This window comes from Thamnophis sirtalis, unplaced genomic scaffold, assembly GCF_051295495.1.
Source record: "Thamnophis sirtalis isolate CommonGarterSnake01/CBP01778 unplaced genomic scaffold, rThaSir2_p1.2 scaffold_1, whole genome shotgun sequence".
Classification (NCBI taxonomy): Eukaryota; Metazoa; Chordata; class Lepidosauria; order Squamata; family Natricidae; genus Thamnophis; species Thamnophis sirtalis.
Genome location: NW_028261381.1, coordinates 44868773 through 44884040, shown reverse-complemented (window position 1 = coordinate 44884040; position 15268 = coordinate 44868773). Strand labels below are relative to the sequence as shown.

The following is a 15268-nucleotide window of genomic DNA, read 5'->3' as shown; positions in this document are numbered from 1 at the left end:
TTCCATTCACACTCCAAGATAATCTTCCAATTAATTCATTTTTGGAGAAAAATCTGTATATATACCCAAAACATGTAAAAACTATACAGAGCACAATACATCTTTAATTCTAACCTAAGGTCTTTGCAAAAAGTGGCTCAGCTAACAACTGCTAAACCCTCTCTGACTAAATCACAAATTAGCAGTCCTACTTTCAAAAGGAAAGGCTGGAGACTGACCACACATCAATCTTACTGTTCCTTATCAATAAAGCAATTCACCTCATGTTGCTATTCTACAAATATCTTTCAAGCAACATCATTCTGCAGTGTTGCTGGAACTGATGCTTCTTTCTTGTGTTGTTATTGCTTTGTGGAAACTTCCTTCCCAGAGATTTGGAAGCTGATAGAATGCACTATATTAATTAAAGAACCTATTCCCGAGAGTGATTCTTAAAGAAAACAAAGAGATATTTCTTTTTCCCAATGTACTGTCAAGCAGGTTGCTTGAAGCCCTATGTACAGCCAACTGGACCATTCTCATTTGTTGTGCAGTCAATATTTGAGACACAAATGGAGGAGTCACTTCTTGAAAATCAAACTAAGGACTACTACAAAGTAAAGTATCTCTTTTTGAAAGTGTAGCTGTGTCAGCCCGCCCTACCCCACAATATGAGACAAGAAATGTTGCGGATAGTCACTGTTTGCGTAATTCCAATCCTGCTGATTGCATCTTGGAACCCATTCCTTTCAGAAGCTTTCTCTCTTCAGCAAAAAAACAAAACAAAACAAAAACTATCCATTTTTCACCCTCAGAGCAAAGATTTCAGGGTTATTTTGCTGCTCTCCCAATTTCAATTACACACACACAAACACACACACACACACACACAGAGAGAGAGAGAGACAGAGAGAGAGACAGAGAGAGAGAGAGAGAGACAGAGACACAATCTCACACTATTAGGAAAGTTTATGTAGGTGTGCACAATACCTTACTAGGCCTTACTGGCCCTTACAATATTACTGTTCCCCTGTAGTCTTCTGTCCTCTGACAATAGCTTCAGTATTGGAAGTCCTTCTAGAATTCGGGTGGGGGAAGATGGCAATGAGGGATAAGGATGAATGTGGAAATTAATCAAAATTGTCTCTTCTGTTCAGGAGAATGAAAATTCTGTGTCATTTTGATGCTCTATGTATTATGCTAGGTTCCTATCACCTAATTCCATGTACAAAGGCAGTCACCTCTCAGATACCTGTTAAATAAGTGGTATAATAATGCATTCTTTACTTTTACTAGGAACAGATGCATTTGTCTTTTCCTTTCTACTACCTGACCAAGGGAATAAAGACTTTGTATCCGTTCTGAGATATAAAGTCAGCAACACCAACAAGAGATTTAATTTGGATCCAAGTCACAATCAATGCAAACAAGAACAAACTTATCTCTACTACATCACATAAATTAGAAAAAACATCTCTGTTCTAGCTGCAATTCTCAAGATCTTTGAATCCCATTTCCATTTTAACAAAAGTTCACAATACAAAAGACTTGAGCTTATTATGATATCTAATTAAAAAAAAAACATGAACAGATTTCTAGAGCAGACATGGGTGCTGGATAGTTTTCACATACTGCAAGATAATCAGATTAATCAGTGCACCACTTGTAACTTTACTAGGGGCTGTCGTCTTTAGTTGCTTTGCCATTCTTGTTTTTTCTCCTTTTCTCCTAAGTAGGCCTTATTAAGGCCCTTTGCCATTATTTCTCTTTCCATCTGTTTTGAAGAGTATGTGTCTATAGCACTACTTCACAGAAGCTTTAGAGGGCTTTTCTCCTTAATAAGTATGAATGAATCATGTAGTAGAAACTCTAGCTAGACTGGAGAGAAGGTTAAGAGAGGGTTGAGGGTTTATGAGATATCTTTCTTCTTTTACAGTATCTCATAATCGAATAGAGGAAGAGTGCTATAAAAATGTTTTATACAAAGGATAATGCAGAGAGTCATGGATGGCATATAAACACATATTTGTATATCTGGATTTTGCCAATTAAAGGTTATTTAATTAATGAAGTTTATAAAAAGGGCAAAAAAACAGTTCTAAAGAAATTTTACAATCTAAAGTGTATATTAGCATATTATAGCTTTTATTTGTTCAACTGTACTAATTAGATAATTTATATAATCTGTGATGCCTTATTTATATAATTTTATTCCCTTATTTATATTATATCATACCAGGCTTGATATCTAAACAGATTAAAAAGCAATTTTTTGCTTCACCCACCCAATCTATTAATGAAATAAAACAATTATTCTTTTGCAAAAAAATTAAATCGACATGGTAGTAAAATGTATGACTCCTAATAAACTTCAGAGCTTCGGAGCAAAATTTTAAAAAAAATTAATCTCTGAAGCACAAATACATAAGGCTAAGAGTATATAACATAAAGCCAACATACAATTAGCAGGACTTTATTCTAATTATCTTTGAGTAGTTATAAAAGTCTGTAGTTCATTTTTCTCCATGGATTACTTCTTGGATTGCTTCTGTAGATTAATTTTGGAAGCACTGGTACATTCTTTTTTTATTTTTAAAAGCAAGCTACCTCACAAAACTAAAATCAATGAAAAAATCCTATTTGGTGACCTTCCACAGCCAAGACTGCGTTTTAAAAAATGTAATGAGTTTTCCTCCTCTCTCTTATAACAATTGGCAATAACTGATATAGTGCTATGATTTCATTTAAACAACTCTCCATCATTATAAAAAAACTGAAGAAAAGAAAAACTATGCAAACTACACTAATCATTCATTGGGAACACACTGAAAAGTATATTGGAAGGACGAGAAATGCAGTATTAGCTCCTCTATAATGGATTAAAAATTAGAAAAATTAAGCAACAAATAGGTAAACAAAAGTATTTATTCACATTTTTGGAATGTAGCTATTGAAGCTGTAATGTAAGATATGGTGTGATTTCAATTGCAAGGGTTGCATATTTGAAAAGTCCCAAATTTATGAAATAAGATTTGATAAAGTTAAGAACTTATAGAAAAAAAAACAAGGTTAAAACTATGATACAGATAAAATCATGATTCAAACTGTTAAATAATTTCTCAAACTGTATTTTTAAAAAATATAGTAAATGTTATGCTGTATAAGCATATAATAAATGAAATTATAAGCCAGTTTTAAGTATTTTTACTGATATCATGAAGACCATTACACCCAATCATTTTCTAAGTGTATACTTTTGTACAATGTAATATTGTGGCTAGATGATTAGGAAGAAATGTTTAAATTGTTTATTTTGTCCTAAGTAGATCCATGGTAGTCAAGAACTCCTAAGACACTTCTCAGAGACATGTATGTATGTTGAAATTCCTGATAGCCTTGGTACCTCCAACAGTACCTCTAACATCAGCTTAGGCAAGGAGCCTGTTGGGTAAAGGCCAAATGCCTATCTTGTCTTGGTTACAAGGGTTTTTTTTTTGGGGGGGGGGGTGGAGAAAGGAATAGCTTTTTTTCACATCATAAAGAAGAAAATGAATGCATTATTTAATAGGCACAATATCTAGAAGCCCAGCAATGCTGTATCATGAAAGCTCTGTAGATAAATGGCCATGTTTCCCCAACCTCCTAACTTTCATGCATCCTATGACTATGTAGCAAAGCAGTGCCTTTCAAACTTACTACTACCCAGCCAACGATAGGAACATTGAAAAATGTATTACATTGGCATTCTACTGGTTACCTCTGATTTGGGAGGTCCCATTCTCTGCCACAGCATGGAAAGCTGAAGGAGTTCTTTTGTGGCTTGTGTGCTAAATTAACACTTCAAACTAAATCATACAGACTATGTTTTCTGTATTAAAGTCTCTATGGCTTTGAGCTAGCCTCCAGCTTGGAACAACTTACATTTATTTATGAAGTTTCTCTTTAAGGTACATGATCCTTGACATTAGAGAAAAATAGCTTCAGTGATTCCAAGGTGCAACATTTCATTCATCCTGATCTAATGAATCATGATCAAAAATATTTTTAGCAAAACCTAGGTGAACTGAGAGAGATAAAATTTATACTGCACCACTATTTTGTGCCAATAAAAATCAAGACCCTGGATGAGAAATGTTTCTTTTTATCTTACCTCCAGAGCCTTCAGCCGTTCCAAGAGTAATTTTGTTTTGTCTCTTTCCTCTTCACTGCTGTTGTTTTCACTCCTTGAAAGTTTATCTGACATGCAAATATCTTCCACTCCTGTTTTGCACTGCTTTCCCTCTTGCATTAATGTTTCCTAAAACAATTAATATATTTTTCATCAACCAAAGGTAAGAATGATTGTTAGAAAATGTGCTGGAAGTACATTATTACATTAACACCCTAACAGTAACTTTCTAGTATTTTACTTACTTACTTATTGGCATTTATATACTGGCCACTTCCAGAAACTTCTACTGGCTAAAATCATAATCATAACATAAATATAATAATAAAAAACCAACAGACAACAAAACTACATATAAGAGTTAAAAACAATCCATACCATGGTTCTTAATCCCCAAATGCTGATGTGAAGACATTGGTTGGAAGACATTGTTATTCTCAAGGTAAGAACAAGGATCAATAATGATTGAAATTCAAAGAAATTAGGACATGAGAGACTTGTCAAAAGCCTCCTTCTTTATAAAAAACCAAAAGCAGAAGCTAGGATATCCCCTGAACCCCAAACTCCCACAGCCATTCTTTCATTGACCTGCTCATTTAGGGAGAATGTAAGTCTATTCAGAAGCGGTGTAGAGCAGTGGTGGGTTTCTATTATTTTTTACTACCGGTTCGCTCATGCGCTCTTGTGTGAGTCTTCCAGGCAGGTGGGTGGAGCCTCCCACCACCGCCACTACCGGTTCACCTGATCTGGGATGAATTGGGAGTAATCCACCTCTGGTGTAGAGGCCAATAGACAATTTGTGGACAAGGAGCCATTCTATCTTGCTGGCATTCAAAGTCAGTCTATTTCATCTTATTCAGATTTTTTATAGTCTCCAGACTTCACAGGATTAGAATATTAATGTTATTTACTGCCTACCTATAATAAGAGGTATCTAATTAGGTATTATGCACACTGAAAGTTTCTTACTCCAAACTTCAGATGACTTCTTCCAATGATTTCACAAGATGTTAGACCACATGGGGACAACACTGAGCCTGGACTCCAAATATATAACATATAATATTTAAGGAATGAGAGAATTTGCTTTGTTCACAACTTGAATTAAAAATGATGTAGAATTTACACTGAAATTAAAATCCTAGTTTCATATTGTCTGTTAAGTAGAGTTACCGTACATGAAGGACCTTGTCTGCACCAGTGATCCTTTGGTCACCAGTTCAAAACTTCTTCACTTATCTCTTATGTATTTTAAAAACGAGAAATGCATTCTAACATCAATGTACTCAACATGAATTTGAGCCAGAATGAAGAATTTCACAAAGCAATGCGATTCTATCACATATCTTGGCTTCTAAATCCTTACAGGGAATAAAGGATAAAAAACTACAAGGACTATATATATATAGTCCTTGTAGTTTTTTATCCTTTATATATATACCCAGAACAGTTCCAGCCTTAGGCTGTAAAAATAATAAACTTATTTCAAACGTCTACAACCATAAAACTAGATAATTTTATCACCAGAACTGGCATTTAGGTTTGACGTATATGAAGAACTGCCAACCAATCTAATACTTCTCAACATATCCTTAGGTAACTTGAATATTTAACACTGACTACTGCCTCAGACAAACCAGTGTTTTTCACACATACAGCTTATTCTGACAGTGTGCTAGTGCTTATGTGGAAGACTCTGCTCTTAAGCACTGTTGTCCATTGTTGGCATTCTCTGTGGGTGCTGACAATAACAGTGAACTTGAACAACTGGAGAAAAGTAGATGTTCATAATAAATCTGCAAAGCATCAAAATACATGTGAAATACTCTACTTTTACAAAACTGTAATACATTGAAAGATCAATTAGACCAAACCAAGTTTTCAACTACACACATAAGCCACCTGTTCATTTACTTGACTGTACCATATATTGGCTGCGGTTTTAAATGCTTGATCTTCTTATCTCCAATTAGACAATGCATATGATCTAAGCTACAAGCAGAAGAGTCAACATTGCTCTCTTCTATTTTTTTAATGGATGATTAAAATGGATATTCTCCAGTGAACCTTAACAACAACTCTCACACACCGCTTGGGGGGAAATTAGACACAGAACATCAGAGAATGCATAGTTTTGATCTTTTCTTTGTTTATTTCTATGGGCAGAGAGAGTACAAAAGAAATGGGGGGGGGAATCATGGGAGATAGCTACAGGGAAAAATAAAAGAAGTTAAAGGGAGAAGAGAGAGAGAGGGGAGGCAGCAGAAAAGAGATAAAGAGGAAGTATATATTTGCATGAGAATAGATATACTGCTTCACTTTTAAAAAACATTTATATTGCATCTCTTTTCCACAGATGCAGCTGACAATAATCCTTGAAATATTATTCTATTGCAAAAAAGAGAAAAATAAAATGGCAACTTAAAAAAGTGGGTAGGTTGATATGATACCTTTGATTTTGTCAAAAATTTAACCCAATCAGCTACAGCATAAGAAAGGGATACCCAAAACAGCCCTGGGTGTTAAGTGCTCTCCTGTTCACCATACTAGATAACAAATTAATGCTATATAGATCAGGACTATTTTTATTGTAACCGACTCTAATAAAAGCCTGAATATGCTTCTGCCTTCCCTCCCATTTATTTTTGGCTTAATTAGAATGAGGACTGTCTGAGAATATATATTTTTTTCAAATTAGTTTCCAAATTTAAAAAGTACACTATTCTGAAATATGATAAAATGAGAAAACCGAATTTGATAGAATTTCTCACCAGCAATGGGGCAATTCTAGTGACTCAGAAAATATAAATGTATTACTTTTTGCTTGCTAATTTATCTATTTAACTTAACATCTGTTTTTGCCCAGATATCTTTTAGGTATATGGAAATATATTACTGCTGCACACTACCTGGAAATACATGGAATGAGTGTCAGCATACATTTATTTTAAACAAAATAAAGCTTCTAAAAGCTATGTTCTCCTTCAATATTTCAATTTGTGTTTAGTGTTACTAATTAATTGGAAGAGGGTCTTCTCTATGTCATTCCAAAGGCTTTCAAAAACAGCAGGTGGACTGCAATGGCTAAGATGTGTTGGGCTAGCTAGAACGAGGAAAACGTCAAAGAGGGAAGCTGATTGATTGGCTGGACCATTTCTACCTCTAAAATAACCTATCCCACTGGCAACTGTTCTATGAAAATTAGGACAAAAATATATAGTCTAATTTGAGCATTTAGAAAAAGGTTAGACTACAAATATAATAAATATGGAAATGTATATATAAACTACTCATCTCACTGAGCAGACTACAAACAAATAATATTGTTGCACTGATATTGTATTTCATACGTTAGAATTAAGCATACATTTGCTAAAAGTGGTGTTATTCCAAAGGCACCACAAAATACATAAATTACTACCAAAATATAGTTTATGTTTATTTTTAATTTAAAATGAAACCAGCAGCTAAAGTAGCTAATGTCACACTAGGCCAGACAAATATATTCAATAATGAATATTATTATTATTTATTTTTTTTCTGCAAAATATTCTGCTCATAATACTTGTATTCTTTTCAATTTCATGCCTTTCTTATATGTAGCAGATTTGTTAATTAAATCCCAAAAATGTAAAAAGAGGAGAGAAAAAATAGAAAAGCATAAACATTATTTACAAAAATGCACAATCGAGAGGAAGTAACAAACTGCTGAAATACATTGAAGCACCACATGATAAATCCTATTCTGAAATGTCCATGTTTCCTCAGAAAATAATTATTTTCATGAAAATTGGTACAATCATAAGAGGTAGGTCATACTATAATCCCCTGCAACAAAGAGATTATTCTATACTAATTATGTGAGTACTCAGTTTTCAACATCTCTTTCATGATTCGCATGACCAAGAATGAAGTGGGAGTTCACTTCATATTACAGACATTATTAAGCAGCTGTAAGGGGCAACTATTCCTGAAAGACAAATGTAAGGCATGTTCTGCATGTCTATTTTCTTCTCTGCACAGATGTACACTTTCTAAAAACTTGCTCCTCATTATTGACTTATAACACTTCATTTTTCAGTAGCAGATGGCTATAATTTGTCTCTTCCTTTTTCTTTTTTTTAAAACAATTTTTATTTGTTTTTGAACAAGGACAAACAAACATAAAAACCCCCATCTTCCATTACAAATTGTAGAAAGTGTGTCAGTTGGTTACAGTATCTCCATGCATCTCTTCCATAGTGACCACCTGCTTTTCATATCAAATCACATATTTTAAATTCACCTATATTCACGTATATCACAATTATTATATCTCAATCTTAATTTGACTATAATTGTTTTTACGTCCTTTTATATATAATATTCAAAATCTAGAATAGGATTATATGATAACATTCCAATAAATCATCCTAAAATCATCCAATCACAATACATCTTTATAACATATTCTAGATAAAGCTTTTGCACCTCCTCTCATAATATCCATATATTGTTTATATAAAATTTCATATTATCAAACTAATATATCTATATGTATTGTTATTATTAATCATTATTTAACTATAGCTATTGTTGCTTCATTTTATACATACTACTAATACATTAAATTTAGCTTAATTTTTATTATACATTTTCATTGCATAAACCTGTATCCCTCCAGCAATAGTACGGTATTATATCTCTTGCCATTTGTAGCATTAATATTCTAGTTACTTTCTTAATAAATCTTGTATAAACCTCCCTTGGCAACATGCTGTTCCTTTCATATCTCACAAAAGCTTGAAACCCAACATCTGCTCTTTCCATCAGCTTATCTTTGGTTATCGCTAGTGCTTCTATCAAGATTTCTCTCCTTATCTCGGTCAATTTTTCTCTCTTTTCTTCTTCTGTGCTTTGAAGTCTGGGGTAGAGTTCCAATCCATCCATCTCCCCTTTCTATATTCCGCTCTTGCCATTACCAACCATGCTCACTTTGTTGTCAGTATCCACAGTTTTCTTATCTCTTTGCTCATTTCCATCTTTTGAACTCTGTCCTCCACTTTCTTCATTTGGTAAACATCCTCAGTTTCTCCATCAGATTTTTCTGTTTTGAATTCCATATTCTCCAATTTCTTTTCAATTCTCTCTAATAGATTTTGAATTTCAAACATAATCATTTGCAATGTTACAGTTTCTTTTTCCTGCTGGGCCATTCTTTCAATTTTGCAGATACTGCCACTATAGGGTTCAAGGCTATTTTAATAAACTTCAAACAGGTTCATTTAGGTTCATTCATTCATTATCTTTCAAATCAAAATGTTGTCTTCCCTCCATAGCTAGTGATAGAACTTCCAAAAGTCACCTGTATAAACAACTTGTGCTCTTCCTACTATCACTGTCAGTAAACGAGCTGAAAGAACCTTGAATCTCAAGTGATCAAAGAGAAAGAAGGAAAAACAATGTATCCAGCCTCCAGCCTCTAAGTGGCAGTGTAACTGCTTTTCCTCCTTTTGTTACAACCATCTTTATAATCCTTCTTATTTTCTTCTTTATATTCCAAGCTTAAGAAAGAAAAAAACACCCTTAAATGGAGTTAAAAAAAACAATCAAATCAATCAAATCAAGCATTAGAAAAAAAGGAGAATTTTAATCTATAGGTATAAGCAAAAATGAAAAAAGAAGAAGAAAGAATTAATCTATTCAGTTTAAAAAATAGGGAGCCCTGCAAAAGTTCCATCCATGGGGAAAAAAAAGAAATTAGAAACTGGATAACACATAAGTTCAATGCAGATCAATCTCGCCACCTACAGTCTTTTGTCTTCAATCTTAACTTAACTTAAAAAATTTTCTTGGGTAGTCTCTTCCTCTAACAATAAAATTTCCTCACCAATTCGACATACTTTCTCTTTCCATTTTCTTCCCATTCCGGAGCTGTCCCAACTTCAGCAGCTTCATTAGCTGCATTTCTGTTGCTGTAAAAAAAGGGTATTCCTGGATCTTTCAGGGACTTTGCGATGTCCTTGAGGTCAGTATGAGGTGCCCTTCTCAATCCCCGTCTCTACAGGACAGTTTAGGTCCAAATGGACTGTCCAGTGGCAGGAATTCGACTGCGATCTCAGAACACCAAGATCGCACGTCGTGACGTCAGCTCTCCAGCTCCTTCTCTTCCCTTTTCTATCACAGTGGAGAAGCAAGGGCTTGGCATCTAAAACAGACCACAATTTCTGAAGCTGAATGTAGAATTTGATTCTAAAGAATCTAAATAGATAACCAGGAGTGAAATTTGCTTCTCATAAAAGTCTGTTTAGTCTAATTCAGTGTTTCCCAACCTTAGCAATTTCTCTAGGTATATGACTTCAACTCTCATAATTCCACAGCCAGCATAGCCATTGGTCAGAATTCTAGGAGCTGAAGTCCACTCACTTCCAATTTGCCAAGTTGATAGGCACTGGTCTAGTAATTAGGATACCAAGTTACAAACCAGGAGATTCTGAGTTCTTAGGCATGAAAGCCGGCTGGATGCCTTTGGGCCAATCACTCTTTCTCAGCCCGGGATACCTCAGAGGGTTGTTGTTGTTGTTGAAAAAAAATAGGAAGAAAAAGTTATTTTAGGCATGATTGTCACCTTGAGTTACTTGTAAAAATAATAAAGCTAGGATGAAAAAGAATCTTTTTAAAAAAATAGCTTCTTTATAATCTGGCCACTGCTTATTCTTAGTCTCACAGTTCTAACTCTGAAAATCCTTCAGAACAGCCAATCTTGCAGTGTTATAGAAGGCATTGCAAACAGAATGTGATTAAAAACTATTTTCCATGAGTGAGAGTGGTTGTTGAAGGTTTTAAACTGAAGATTTAAAAGATGCCAACCATTTAATCTGGGACTTTCATATGCAAAGCAGGTACCCTTTAACTGCCATTTTCTAGTCTTTCTGCAGTCAAATGGCTAGTGGCAATGTCTAACACAGAGCCCTGAGTGCCAATCGCTGCCTTTCATAATCCAGCAGCATGACTGTGGTGTCAGAAAAAGCCCAAGGGATTGGAGATGGAGGGGTTGGAACTATGACTCTACCAAGTGATTAAGGAAAAACGTTGCCTCAGGCAAAACAAGTGATAAAATGTTTTTAACTTTCAAAATCAAGGAGGGGGTAAGGGAAAAATGAATACAAACAGTAAGAGAAGAGAAAAATAGCATTTTGAGTAACAGAAGAAGAGAGGAAAGAAAATTATAGCCAGGTACAAGAAGATAGCAATGGGGAAAGTGTTAGGAAAAAGAAGAAAGGAAACCTATACCTTTAGGAAAAAGAACTAAAAAACAAAAAATAAATAGGAGCAGATAATCAACAAGGGGAGGGGAGAAAGGGAAGGGGAGAAAGGGGAGGGGAGAAAAGAAGAGAAAAGGAGACGGGGAGGAAGATGAGGGAATGCAGGAAGGGGGAGAGGAGAGATTATATTTGAAAATCTTCCATATATATGTTCCATGAGCTGACTTGAAATTCAATCTTTCAATTAAAAATATGATAAATCCCATATAAAGTGATAAGCGGAGTAAAGTAAAGTAACGTAATACTAGAAACACTGATATTCAAACTGTAGTATTCTGGAGGAGAAAAACAAGAAAAGAGAAAATGGGAGCTAGTATCTGAAAATATAGCATATTAAAGCAATTTGAAGCAAGGCAAACCAGCAGGTTGCCAATTATCGTATCCTTGAATGAAAAGCATCACATAAAATTTTCCACTTTTTAGCTTTGCAGCTAATACTAAACAAACTGTGTACTGTTGATAGATAAAAAAGGTATATATGAAAGACATTATCAACATGCCTGTGGTCAGCACACTGTTTATTGTGGAATATTTCCATACTAATTCAAAGAAGAAAAATAGACCAAATTTACAAAACTGGGTTGAGAAAATGGCTATGGCCTTCTTTCTTTTCACAGCCATTGGTTTCATTCTCTGGGTCATCTTCGGCTTAATCATTGTTTAGATTATTTTGTTATGGATCAATACATAATTTTTAAGCACAGATATGCTTAAATTGTGCTTTCTGAATTTCCACATATCCACATCTATAGTCATAGCCAACTTTCAATGACTATTAGGTCCTTCTTCAATTATGGACATTCTGTGTAATGAGAAAGAAAGCTAGTTTGCTGGAGCGGCTTTGATGCTAAGGAATCAAACCTTATAAAATAGAGATAGAAGGGACTGTGGAGGACTTTTAGTCCAACTTTTGTTCAAGCAAGAGATCTTGTACTATTTCAGACAAGTGGCGTTCCGGTCTCTTCTTAAAAACATCCAGTGATGAAGCACTCACAAGTTCTAAAGGAAAGCTATTCCACTGGTTAATTATTCTCACGGTTAGGGAGATTCTTCTTAATTCCAAGTTGCTTCTCTCCTTGATTAGTTTCCATTCATCATTTCTTGCCCTGACCTCTGGTAATCTGGAAAATGTTGAGCCCTGCTTCTTTGTGGCAGAGCCTCAAATACTGGAATAATGCTATCATATCATTCCCAGTTCTTTGTTTCTCTAGACTAGCCAAACCCAAATCCTGCAACTGTTCTTCATATGTTTTAGTCTTGAGGTCTCAGGTATAAAAGCCAGGTGGGTGACTTTGGGACAGTCGTTCTTTCTCAGCCCAATACACATCCGACTGTGTTATGGGAAAACAAGAGGCAGAAGCATTAGGTATGTATGTCACCTTGAACTGACTGAAAATTAAAGCAGGATAAAAACCAACTAAATGTAACTAAATTACAATAATTACAATAACTAAATTGTAATACTTTACAAAAGCATTCTTTAATCAGTAAGATTTTTGTTGGCTTATGTGTAGAGACTATTCCCCTTGCCCATGTATGGCCTCTAGCTTGAAATTTATGGAATGAGCAAAAATTAAAAAAAGAGATACACAGGAAAGTAACTGCCTGTAGGAGAGGTCAGAGATCACATGGAGGATTGTTGAGATTGGGAAAGTAGAAAAAATATTTGTACTGGAGATAGATAATTTATGCAGTTTCGATTTTACCAAAAGTTTCATAACCTGAACATTTCTATTTGTGAAATTTGATAAATAATAACAGTTATTTTGTTCCTTAACAATAAAACACTTTTCATGTACTAAGACCATTACCTAGGGCTAAATAGCTTGTTTCTAAAAGCACAATGCCTTAAACTGCTACCCACAGCTCTCTATACTAAGGTCCATTTGTTTAGAATTACTGATTTTACTTATCTGTCACATGTGGAGACTCCCAGCTTTTTTAAAAAAAAAAATTATTACTATTCCCTTTGCATCCGAACTGCAACAGTGCTGAACAGATTATGCCTCTGCTTTAGACAGCTTAATGCCTATAAGATATAAATGTATTTTTTGTACTGCTAAAAATTTAAAGATAAAGGTAAAGGTTCCCCTCGCACATATGTGCTAGTCATTCCTGACTCTAGGGGGCAGTGCTCATCTCCCTTTCAAAGCTGAAGAGACAGCGCTGTCCGAAGATGTCTCCATGATCATGATCATGGTTGGCATAACTAAATGCTGAAGGTGCACGAACACTGTTACCTTCCTACCAAAGTGGTCCCTATTTTTCTAATTGCATTTTTTATGTGCTTTCGAACTGCTAGGTTGGCAGAAGATGGGAGAAGTAACAGGAGCTCACTCCATTATGCAGTGCTAGGGATTCGAACCGCTGAACTGCCGACCTTTCTGATTGACAAACTCAGCATCTTAGCAATTGAGGTACTGTGTCCCTGTACCTCAAGGAAAATTAGCAAAATTTGAAGTAAAAGAAAAAGGGATTAGAAAAAACAGAAATTTTTAGAGGAATACGTACATTGTTCGCTTTTCAATATTAGTTCTGCTAGAAAACCCTATATCAAATTCCTTTTTCTCTGCATTTTATTTAAAAAGTGTACATAGAGTTTGGCTATAAAATCTTAGATTAAATGCCTCTGCCAGATAGGAAAACAAAGTGTTTTCTTTACATCTCTGATGTGAACCTACAACCAATGTCATATCAATCTAAATCTACTACACATAAGTCTTTACTCAAAACACTTCTAAATATCGTAGGATATTATCCTTACCAAACAGCCCTGCAGAGCTATACTAATAAATTTTCTGAACAAGAGGCTTTTATTGCCTCTTCCATTTATCAGAAACATTTATTTCCAATGACAAAATGCTTAGCCCTCAAAATAAAAAAGGTTCTAAGGTTCCAGATATAATATGGAGAAAATTATAATATTAATTAAATGGATTAAAAGAAAGATTTTACTAGCACTGATAGTAAGGAAAAAGTTGTATACAGATCCTTTCCTCAAAGACAGTTGGTGAAGGAAACACAATCAATAATCCACATCAACTGATTTATGACATAAAGCCAATGTCAAGGGAAAGGGGGTAAAAAGATTGATCTACAAGTATGTCATTATAATATTTAGAGACTGTCACACAAGGTTACCAAGAAAAGCAGAAATAAAGAATTTTAACCTGCTAAAGAGGGACTGAGGTGATAGCATCACATATAAGGATTTATCTCAAAGATGAAATGATATGCTTTAAATCTATTTGCCAGAGAATATTCTAAAAGAGGGCTACATCTTTTTAAACCCTAATTTAAGCATTGGGCATTATAAATGACCTTTAATTATTTTACAGAATATTACAATTAAAAAGATAAAAACTAGCACAAACTAAAAAAAGAAAAAAATAGAAAGTGCAGAAAAACTAGAAAAAAATAGATAAGAAAAAAATAAGAATATAGTAAAGAAAAAGAAAACAAATGTATAAAGAAATAAGCATCACAATAAACACAATTTTAATAAATTATCACCTTCTCTTAAAATACAATAAATATTCTCTCCTTCTCATGTTTAATCTCCTGTTTATAAACAAATCCTTAAAACCTCCTAATTCACTCCTGTTCATCAAAAGTCAATTAAAGGTTACCCGAGATAACATAGCTGTTTTAACCTTCATCAAATAAACAAACCTTATATTCCTTCTTTTTACACTTAATAATCTTGATCTTTAGTTTTTCAAATAATGTCCTTGAGCTCAATTTCTTTTCATTTTTTCTTTGTCCATTTTCACAAAATCCTTCCAAAGTTTAAAACAGGGATATCAAACTCAAGGCC

At 34.3% G+C, this 15268-nt stretch overlaps 1 protein-coding gene across 5 annotated transcripts in view; it reads right to left on the bottom strand.

Annotated features, from left to right (window-relative positions):
- NCKAP5 (NCK associated protein 5) overlaps positions 1–15268 on the bottom strand; it is a 615409-nt gene that overhangs the window by 230297 nt on the left and 369844 nt on the right. For all 5 annotated transcript variants that reach the window (XM_014075805.2, XM_087711234.1, XM_014075806.2 and 2 more), the window contains one exon: positions 4130–4276. In XM_014075805.2, the coding sequence (XP_013931280.2) occupies positions 4130–4276 (147 nt within the window). The remainder of the gene's footprint in view (positions 1–4129; positions 4277–15268) is intronic.